The sequence below is a fragment of the Trachurus trachurus genome (assembly GCF_905171665.1).
Source record: "Trachurus trachurus genome assembly, chromosome: 15".
Taxonomy (NCBI): Eukaryota; Metazoa; Chordata; class Actinopteri; order Carangiformes; family Carangidae; genus Trachurus; species Trachurus trachurus.
Window position 1 is genome coordinate 16252850 of NC_139906.1, and position 10390 is coordinate 16263239.

General features: G+C 39.7%; 1 protein-coding gene across 2 annotated transcripts; it reads left to right on the forward strand.

Annotated features, from left to right (window-relative positions):
- Positions 1-591: 591 nt before the first annotated feature.
- On the forward strand, positions 592-8843 carry mat1a (methionine adenosyltransferase 1A; the record flags this gene model as incomplete). Of its 2 annotated transcripts, XM_083987619.1 has the most annotated exons (10): positions 595-847; positions 2933-3010; positions 3397-3519; positions 3613-3725; positions 4582-4725; positions 5834-5959; positions 6051-6143; positions 6240-6422; positions 6523-6656; positions 7280-8843. In XM_083987619.1, exons 1-10 carry the CDS (start codon positions 781-783, stop codon positions 7380-7382), a joined length of 1164 nt encoding a protein of 387 aa, XP_083843745.1. In that variant the 5' UTR covers positions 595-780. The 2 variants fall into 2 exon arrangements, with proteins under 2 accessions (XP_083843746.1, XP_083843745.1); XM_083987620.1 differs by lacking the exon at positions 7280-8843 and having other exon boundaries at positions 592-847; positions 6523-6660.
- Positions 8844-10390: the final 1547 nt, after the last annotated feature.

Sequence of the window (10390 nt, forward strand, 5' to 3'; positions counted from 1 at the left end):
CTTTGTGCACATGTCACACTGTTGAACAAACTAGCTACTCAGTGCATGGCGTAAACAGGAGAACCAGCAATTGCATCATTTTAGCAGTTCACAACAACCACTTTTTTCTCTCTCCCTCTGCCCATAGGTTGCCCCAACCTGGCCAAGTCCCAGCAGACAGAGCTGTCCCACCGGTGTGATGCGGGGTGGGGGGTGGGGGGTGAGGTTCCCCTCCTGCTGTTGAAGATGTTCCCACTCCCACCCAAGAAGCATCACACCCTAAAGTAGTGTTGTCAAAGCAGAGTTCATGTCTGTAAACACTCACTCCAGCATCACACTGTACACGAGGGGTTAACAAGTAGTTTCCATGAGCTGAAATGCCCTCCCATCACCCACCCCCCTGGAATGGACTGTCCCATGGATTCACATGACATATGTGTATGTGTGTGTGTGTGTGTGTGTGTGTGTGTGTGTGTGTGTGTGTGTGTGTGTGTGTGTGTGTGTGTGTGTGTGTGTGTGTGTGTGTGAGTGACAGTGTGTATGCGTGTGTGTGAGTGCGTGCGTGTGTTCTCTTAGCCATATATATTGGACCATGTGGACACAGACGTGGAGTTTTGTAGGATAGACTTTGTATTGGCTGCAGGGCTGTTTGCCCCCCTTTCTTCATTTCTTTCTTAAAGAGAACCAGCAGGAATATAAAGCAGCTTTCAGAGCTCTCTGGACTGCTTGTTGGTGGGAACTGAGGAACCTTTTCTCCCTGTGTGTGCTGAGTTACGCTGAGTACCTGGTCCTTTAGAAAAAATGAGTGATCATCTGGACGATGGCTCTTTCATGTTCACGTCGGAGTCCGTAGGAGAGGGACATCCAGGTGAGTCTTCAATCGACTTTAGCTACCTGTTTGTGGACTTCAAGGTGGCACTAAATGAGGTTGTATTACAAGACAAATTCAAAATATGTCATAAACATGATGCCAAAACATACAATTTTAAAATCTAACCCTAACCCTAACCCTAACCCTCACCTATGGACAGGAGAATAGATTTAACAATGAATGTGATTTGGCTGAAACATTGTTGTGCATATGAATCAGCTCTACACCAGTAGAGCTATATGTCCAAAATAACTCCACAGTGCTGCATATTTACCCTCCAAGCATGGTTGGTATTCCATTCACAGCAACATGTGCTTACTGCCCCTCACTCTCACTCTCACTTATGGGTGGCAGGAGGTGAGTGTGTGTGTGTGACAGGCTGGTGTTAGGTTGCAGGTTGAGGAAAAAAAGGACCAACAAAACAGAGAGGGACATGGACTAGGATCATCACCGATGCATCAATCACAAAAAAATCTATCCAAAGTTAATTAACCTTTCACAGCTTCTCTGGGTTGCCAGTTCTCTGAGAGGAGTAATGAGAGTTCAGAAGAGATTAGCTCTGGTTTATAGTGTTTGATGTAGCTTCTCACTAAAATTCAAAAATTAACACTATCAAGCTGGCAGCACCGAACTTTATGACTGCCATTTAGCATTTAGAAGCAATATATAAACATTTAAAATATAAATTGACCAATTTTAATGCTTGCATAATGGGACTTGCAGTAGAGATGTTCTGCGCACACCTGAATGAGCTGGTTTAATTTAAACTTAATCCCTAATAATGAAAGTTTAAACATACACTACCCTCTACCTGCTACCTTTAGACCCACCCACTCACCCACCCACCCACACCCACCCAGCCACCACCGCCTCCTGTCAATGTGTTGTAATCTTTCACAAATATGTAACCTTACAAAGTCCCCTGTGCTGAATCGATAATCAATTGGAGTCAACCAGTGGTGCAGCTTCACAGAACGTCACAACGGTTATGTAAAAACACAGCAGCAGAAAAGTTGAAAAATTTAACAAATGTTTATACATTTTAAAAGAAAATGTGGCAAAAGGACATTTTGGACATTTTGCTCTATTTCGTTTATATTACTGACACACAAAAGAGGTAATATACAAAAAAATAAAAGAAAGACCTATCAGTAAAAATAAACACAAGCCCATGTGATAGCCATGATCTAAAATGCCTATTTTAATATGAATCCCAAAAATGCTGTGACGAAAAGGAGAAGGCTTAATTCTCTTGAAAACAGTAAATCAACATTTTTGTTCCTTTAACTTTATAACTGTACAATTAACAATAACAATAATTTTCCCACACGTCACTCTGTGTGTACCTATCTTCTGACAATTTCACTGTTTTGTTGAACATTTTGGATCCTGTATTTGCTTAGCATTAAATAACGCTGCAGCCTGTTTGAAGCCAAGTATTCCCATGATAAATTTCATGGCTTTAAGTATTTCCTTGCACTGTTTGAACAGAGGTGTGTGGCCTTGACAGAAAGCTACAGTGTGCACATTTGGATTTGATAACGTCCCTTGAGTTCTGGGCTGTTCCCACAGATAGTGGCCCGTCACAATCATAGGTAGCCCCAACACCTGCAGGCTGTAAGCCAAATATAAACCATTTTATACCATTTGCACCGTCTTCTGTGTGCTGCAGAATCAATGCAACCAGATGTTGATGTTGTTTCTGATGTAACTCGTGTGTTGCATTGCTTCAGCAGGATGACGGAGAGAGATGAATGGAGTGTTTTGTGAGGCATTGTTCTGCTGCAGCACTAAAATCTAACTGATGACACTAAAATTCAACACTCTCCCTTTTTGAAATATGACCATTTAACATTTCAGAGACATTTTTGTACACTTGGCCCCTAAGTTAACATCTATTTTTAATATTGTACAAAATTAACAATATGTAAAGATAAATAAATAAAATCAAATCCAGTTCTTTATGTGTTTTAAATCTCAAATAAACAGGCCTATAAATCTCAATACAACTCAAATCACATAATTTTTACATTTATGTTCTGATTTTAAACCTTTATCTTAATGCCTTTTGCTTATCTACAGACAAGATTTGCGACCAGATCAGTGATGCTGTCCTGGATGCTCACCTGAAGCAGGACCCAGATGCCAAAGTGGCCTGCGGTGAGTTAACAAGGGTTCAAGGAGTTAATGTCATTGTTTGAAACAGAGAGACACAGAGAGACAGAGGGAGAGAGGGAGAGGTTTTTCATTCCATCATTTCATGTGTAACAAAAGAGTAAGGCAAAGAGCAACATGTGGATGAGTTTTGACACAGAATAAACAAACTGACCCACCGGCCCGAATCTCACCTGGAATTTAAGTCATCAGCATTGTTGAGGTTATTTATCATATTTCAATACTGACCTCTGAGGTCACAATACAACAGCCTGTGAGCGTGACCCCGTGAACTTGCTGATAACAGAAATCAGGCCGAAGTCCAGAAGTAAAACGTGCGTCCACAGATTTAATTAGACGTGTCACATGTGATGTGTTGATCATATTGACAGAGACGGTGTGTAAGACGGGCATGGTGTTGCTCTGTGGAGAGATCACATCCCGGGCCGTTGTGGACTACCAGAAGGTGGTCAGAGACGCCATCAAACACATCGGCTACGACAACTCCGACAAAGGTGATGCAGTAAAAAAATAACATAGGAAACACAATTAAAGATTATGTGTGAGCAGTGTTGTCAGATTTTCAATTATTTGCTTTTCTTCTGTAGGTTTCGACTACAAGACGTGTAATGTGCTGGTGGCTCTGGAGCAGCAGAGTCCAGACATTGCTCAGGGCGTCCATGTTGACAGACAGGAGGAGGACATCGGAGCAGGAGACCAGGTACGATTATTGCAGCAACTGGGGAACATGTCGTTGTCACTGTTGTTGGATGGAGCGCTGGAGGACAGTGACAAAAAACACATATTGCAGTGTTTGACCTATTGTGTTACAGAAAAGTGTTATTTAAATAAAGAATTATAAACGATCTGGGACATTTGGTGCAACAAAACCTCAATCATGTAGATTAAAACACCAATAATTATTAGAGATGTGGTCAAACACACTCAAATAAAGAAATAAAAAAGGTCTCTCACAGAAGTTATACTTCCTCCTAAATAAAAGCACAGAAGCACTATCAGCTGTACTGTATGTACCTCATGTAAAAGTACTTATTTTGCAGAGAAATGTATGGCAATATTTGATTATTGATACATGATCCATCAGTGCTTGTGTTGATCTCTTGCAGTTGGAGCTAATTTTAATTAAACAGCAACATACTGTAACATAACACACAGTCATTCAGCTAAGCCAACTAGTTGATTATTGTAGTCACAAGACAAATCTGATGGGTTCATGAGATGATTAATCAGGTTTGAAAAGAAGGAAAAATTAAATTCTGCTCCACAAAGCTACTTTTGGACTTTTCTCTAATCTTGGCTGTGAAACTTGGGATAATTTTACCCCTTTGTGCTTCAAACAGCTACTGAAATAAAAGATTAAAGGTTTAGTCTCTCTTTGATTGAACATGCTTTTAAAACTGTGGAGTGATTATTGCAAATATAACTGTGACAGAGTAAAAAAGTATAACGAAGCAGAGATGCAAACATATACTACACTACAGTTAAGTTCAAATTTAGTTTTTTAGAAAAGTCAACAATAAAGCTAAGAAATCTCTGTCTCTGTCTCTCCTCTGCAGGGCCTGATGTTCGGCTACGCCACAGATGAGACGGAGGAGTGCATGCCTCTCACCATCGTCTTAGCCCACAAACTCAACTCAAAGATGGCCGAACTCAGACGCACCGGTGTCATCCCCTGGCTGCGTCCTGACTCTAAAACACAGGTGAGGCTACACTGTGTTTTGTATGACAACACATGGAGAGACTCAAAGAGAAACACCACGGCAGTCACGGGCACGGGGATGAATTAGTTTATTGTTTCCAATCTGGGTGTCTTCCAAGAGATTTGTTCTTGGTGCCAGTAGACAAAATCGGATCAACGGTGGCTACCGCGAGTATTTAAGATAAAGCTGTCTGTGTTGAAATAATAGACTTGTGATTGATTTGGAGGCAGTTAGCCACTCACACAAAGAATCTACTAACTAGATAACCTAACCTAACCTTTTGTCCCATGTCTAACACTTAAGTTGTAACATGTTTGTGTGAACATAAGGGAAAAGTTCAAAGGGAGAGTAGTTCAAACATTTGAATATGTAAACGACACTACAGTATTAATGACTTAACAAAGTAATTAATTATCTCTTCTCAACAGCAGACACGAGAATGGCTCCAATTTAATTGGGTTTTCGGTAATCCTTTAATTTACAGGCCGCTAATTACGTGATAATGTCAAGAAATAACCAAGAAACAACAAGTAATTGCGTAGTAACGTCAAGAAATAGCCTACTAATGGTCAATTTCATAGTAATGTCATGTTTTTCATTTCATTTTTGGGGGAATGCCACAATCAATCGTTATTTATTGGCTATATTTCTTGACATTACTATGAAATTGACTGTTATTTCTTGACATTACTACACAATTACTTGTTATTTCTTGGCTTTTTCTTGACATTATTGTTTATGTACGTAATAAACGGCCTGTAAATTTAAGGGTTACTGGGTTTTCTAGTACGATCCTTCCACTATGTTAGGGGCAGATCATTTCAGTATATTTTGTGTAACCCATTTGACAAAAAACAGAGACAGATAAAAATTTAACTTCCTTTAAAATGGACCAACAGCAGTCTCCATTAATCATCGGATCTTCAAGATATTGAAGCCACTTTTTGTAGAGGATGTGGACCTAAAACTTCTACCGGAAACTTGAATGATTATGTGGGGAATGGCGCATAAATTAGATTAAAAGTGAAAGAAATTGAAGATTGAGTACATCTACAAATGAATTTAAACACTACTCTGTGCTCCAACATTGACTTGATCCATCCCACAGGTGACAGTGCATTATGACCAGAAGAACGGAGCTGTTATCCCCAAGAGAGTCCACACCATTGTGATCTCTGTCCAGCATGACGACTGCATCTCTCTGGAGGACCAGAAGAGGGTCCTGAAGGAGAAGGTAGTGCTCACAAACAAGCCGAACTGGGCTCTCACTAATGCATCAATTAACTATCGCATCCTTGGTGTTAATGTTGCATTGATTCAATCAGGTGATCAAAGCTGTGGTTCCTGCTAAATACTTGGATGACAAGACCATCTACCACCTCCAGCCAAGTGGTCGCTTCGTCATTGGAGGACCACAGGTGACTGTCACACTTTGTGTTTGTTTAAGCTGGAAACAAATAGTTGAAAAAAGAAAAGAAAAAACTCACTAATCACTGTTTTACTCTCCTTACCAGGGTGATGCTGGTGTCACAGGCAGGAAGATCATTGTAGACACATATGGAGGTTGGGGAGCTCACGGTGGGGGAGCTTTCTCTGGCAAAGACTTCTCAAAGGTCGACCGCTCGGCTGCCTATGCTGCTCGCTGGGTGGCCAAGTCTCTGGTCAAAGCCAAACTGTGCAGGAGAGTTCTGGTTCAGGTGAGTTTTGTGTGACTTCAGTAAGAATTTACCAGCATTTGAAGCAGCAATATGCACAGATAAAAAAACAAAAAAAACCTCTCTGTCTACCTGTCTTCAGGTGTCTTATGCTATTGGAGTGGCCCATCCTCTGTCTATCTCCTTGTTCACCTATGGGTCCTCTGAGAAATCAGAGACAGAGCTGCTCAAGATTGTCAACAAGAACTTTGATCTGCGGCCAGGAGTCATTGTCAGGTAAACGCCAGAGTCAACCTTTGTATTGGTCGTATGTAAAACAAAACAAGACGGCTTTGATTAAATTTTTTAAAGATTTTAGAATAATTCTGATGGCATACATGGGCTTAGAAATAGAGCTAATGTGAGACATATTATAATAATATGGAAAGAAAATGAATTGGCTTTGAGAACTGATTCGTCATTTAAGGATATTATTTTTGGTTTTGGCATGTAATGATGGTTATCTTTCTAAACTTGCATGGACTAATTGATTGATCAAGTAAACAATCAGTAGATTACTTGATAAAGAAAATGATCATTAATGCAGCCTGGTGAAAATTGGTGCAGTCTATGTGCTGCTGTCTTTTGTCATTTTTGATACGACCACTTGGAGGCACCAGAGTTGGACGTTTTCAAGTTGTACACATTGGGGGCTTTAAAATAGTCACCCATGAAGATTTGGTTTTTGTCACCATTTACAGTTTCCTCAGCAATTTGCAATTAGGCTGTCAAGTAACTGTCAAACTATGATTATATTATTTATTATGATATTTGTTTCATCATATAAGGATTTAAATGTTCCAGTAAATGCTTTTGTCTGCGGAAGTGAAACCTCCTCCTCTATTTCCTCTGTCCCCCAGGGAACTGAACCTGAAGAGACCAATCTACCAGCAAACAGCCTCTTACGGCCACTTTGGCCGAGCAGAGTTTACTTGGGAGATTCCCAAAAAGCTTGCCTTCTAAATACTCCACCTGCTTGTCCTGATCAACAACTCTTCGTGGGCTACGACTGCCAACTCCAGCCACTGATAGGACATCTTTTAATAGGACGAACTAAAGCCAAAGTTAGGGATCAGTCAGCTTTAAAGAGATGAGAAGATAATTATAAGAGTGGTTGTAGCCAGTGGACATATGATGGGACAATCTCCCAGTGAGAAGAGAGACATTACAAAGGACATCAATCCTTTTCTAGCCCACAAAACATCCAATTATTGGTGCTTTAGAAATGTAGGAACCATCACTAGTCAGATCTCCTCCCTTGTGATGTTAAGGAAACCCCACAGCAAATAAACTACTCTGAAGATAAATACTTACTGTACACCACTAGAAGCAGAGTGCTTTATCTCAAAGCTGTGAATGTGCCTTTATGACGTACAGGAACAACCTCAGTGCTTGATTTTTAAATGGTGCTATTAGCAACAGCAAGTGTTTCGTCAGTGACCATCATATGAATGTCAGAATTATTGCTCAACCAAAGGCTTTGGCATTAGAAGAAAAAATCACCTTTTTTGTCTTTGTCTGTAAAATGCTGTTTTTTTTTTTCTCCTAAGTCTTATTTTGTAGCGTGTGCCACAGGAAGCTGTTTGCACTGTTACAATCACCACTGTACTAAAGGAAGGTCATGTAGGGAGGCTTTTATCTCTTAAGCTTATGTTACAATGATTCAAATGTAAAATAGCCATGCAGTCTCATGTTTTCATTCTTCTTTTCCTTTCCTTTCCTTTCCTTTCATCCTTTATCTTTCTTTTAATATCAACTTACCTGATGTGTATCTTCAGTGCATCTGTTTTATACTTTTACCTGCTGCTGGGACTTGAGTCTGTAAATGTGATTCATTCTAGCAGATGACCAGAAGTCTGAGCTCTGACTCTCACCCGTGGACCACTGATGTCTTACAATTGCTGCATTTAGTTATAAGCCTGTGCTGTATCTAAGTTCATATCTGACCTTGAGTACTTTGACGCAGATACAGATTTCCTCTCATTTCCCTCAATATCATGGAGATGCTTTGCTGATTTCTTGCTCAATGTAAAGTTTGCTCTTCCCCCTCCCAAAAAAAACATCTCAGACAATGGATTTAGAGGGAAACAGGGAGCATTTATTAATATATTTCTCACAGGGCATTTAGAAAATTGAATTTTAAGTCAGCTTTCGCCATTGCTTAATCACAAAGTATCCAATCTAATTCTCTCCCTGTGAACCATTTCTGAGGGGATTGAGGAAGTGTTAGCAGTGCTTCCCTTAAAACGTCATGTCTGTTTAGCTTTAGGATTTTTGTGGTGACAACCTGTGCTTTCCTCCACTGCCAACATTGTTTTTGTAAGAGAGGTTTTCCTCTATTTAATGTGTCGATCTGCATCATCTTTTGTTGGCAGAGAAACTGGACAATGTAAATAATTAAACAATAAAAGAAAATTAAAGTTATACACTGTTTTCTGACCTTTTTATATTCTGATGCAACTTAAATGAGGTAAGTTACGACAATGTTTGTTGTTTTTTTTACTTTATTTTTTTAACATTAAGGCATATATATACAATCATATGACTTTTCATCAAAATAGAATTTACAACCTAAACCTCTTTGGTTTTCATTATCAAAATTATACATAAGGCACATAGGGAGCATTTGCATTTGAACAGAGAATTGGGTATCGAGTAACAGATTCTTGTGAGGTTTACAGATGCTAGTTAGTTTGTCAGAATGCTCTCACCAATCATCGACTGACTGCATGTGTACGCTAGTTTATTCTTGCTGATATTTAACCGCATTTGCGTGAGCAGCAAAAGCATTCTCACAAGCTAACTGCGCAGGAATGTTTATATTTAGGCTTTACAGAGTCTTGATTAACAAAAATAATCTATAATATCACGGCTAACCATCAGTACTGCAACTGAAATAGCAGCTGCACCTAAACTACACAAAACAAATGTACATGACAAATCCTCATAAAGAACACAAAACATACTCCATTGAGACAAAGACAACATAAGGCAGAAGCAAACAGCTCATTCTGCTTTGAATCAAACAACGCAGCTGGTGTCGTAACATTTTTCCTGAGTGCAAAGATCAGACAGATCAGTAAACGAGGAAAAACAAAAGGACAGGAGTGAAATGCAAAGGAGGCCGAGCAGGCGACACAAGAGAAATGTTTTTAAGTTGTGGTTTGTAGTGTTCAACTGGAACATGATGCATAGATTTCTAACATGCATAAACTGTAAAGGAAATTCAAACACTTTTAGTAAAATGTGAAATGATAAAATGTTTTCTTGCTAGAGCAGCAGGAGCAGCACCATCATCTGGATTAACATTTAAAATACATTGAATCTAAACCTGTGATTTTCTTTAGAAGAATGCATAATGTAAAAGTATATGTATGTGCGGTCACACGGCCAGGTTTTCCTTCAAGATGAAGAACGAAGGCTAGAACGGCAAACTGGAGTTTTAGTGCTGTTCGTTACTTGCTACTACAGCAGTCTCACGCTCTTAGCAAATGAAGCAAAAAGCAAAAAAAAGAGCAGATTTGAGCTAAACCTATTAGCCGACTGAATTTATTCTCGTCTGTGGATATAAAAACGTTGAATTTTTCAAGTAGAAAACAAGACCTCCTGTGAGCTGAACTATATATATAACGCTACAGCTCTGATCCCAACACAAACGAACATGCAATGAAGCAGATTGACCAGCAGAGAGAAGCAGGTGATCAGTGGTGCGGCTGGTGCTGTTTCCACCTTCCAGCTCATTCCACAGAGCAGCATGAACCAGCTTTTCCAGTTCAATCATACATTCAGTCCGAAGGGGGAATTACTACATTTCAGTCCTTCTCTAACAGATTGTGAAACTGTGTGTGTGTGTGTGTGAAGAATGAGTTCTTTTGAGCGCTCGCACTCAAAAAATACTGGCACGAACAAAACCACTGCCCAAACATGTGGGCCAGTTGTGGTATGAGGGAGATATTTTCATCATGTGGAGG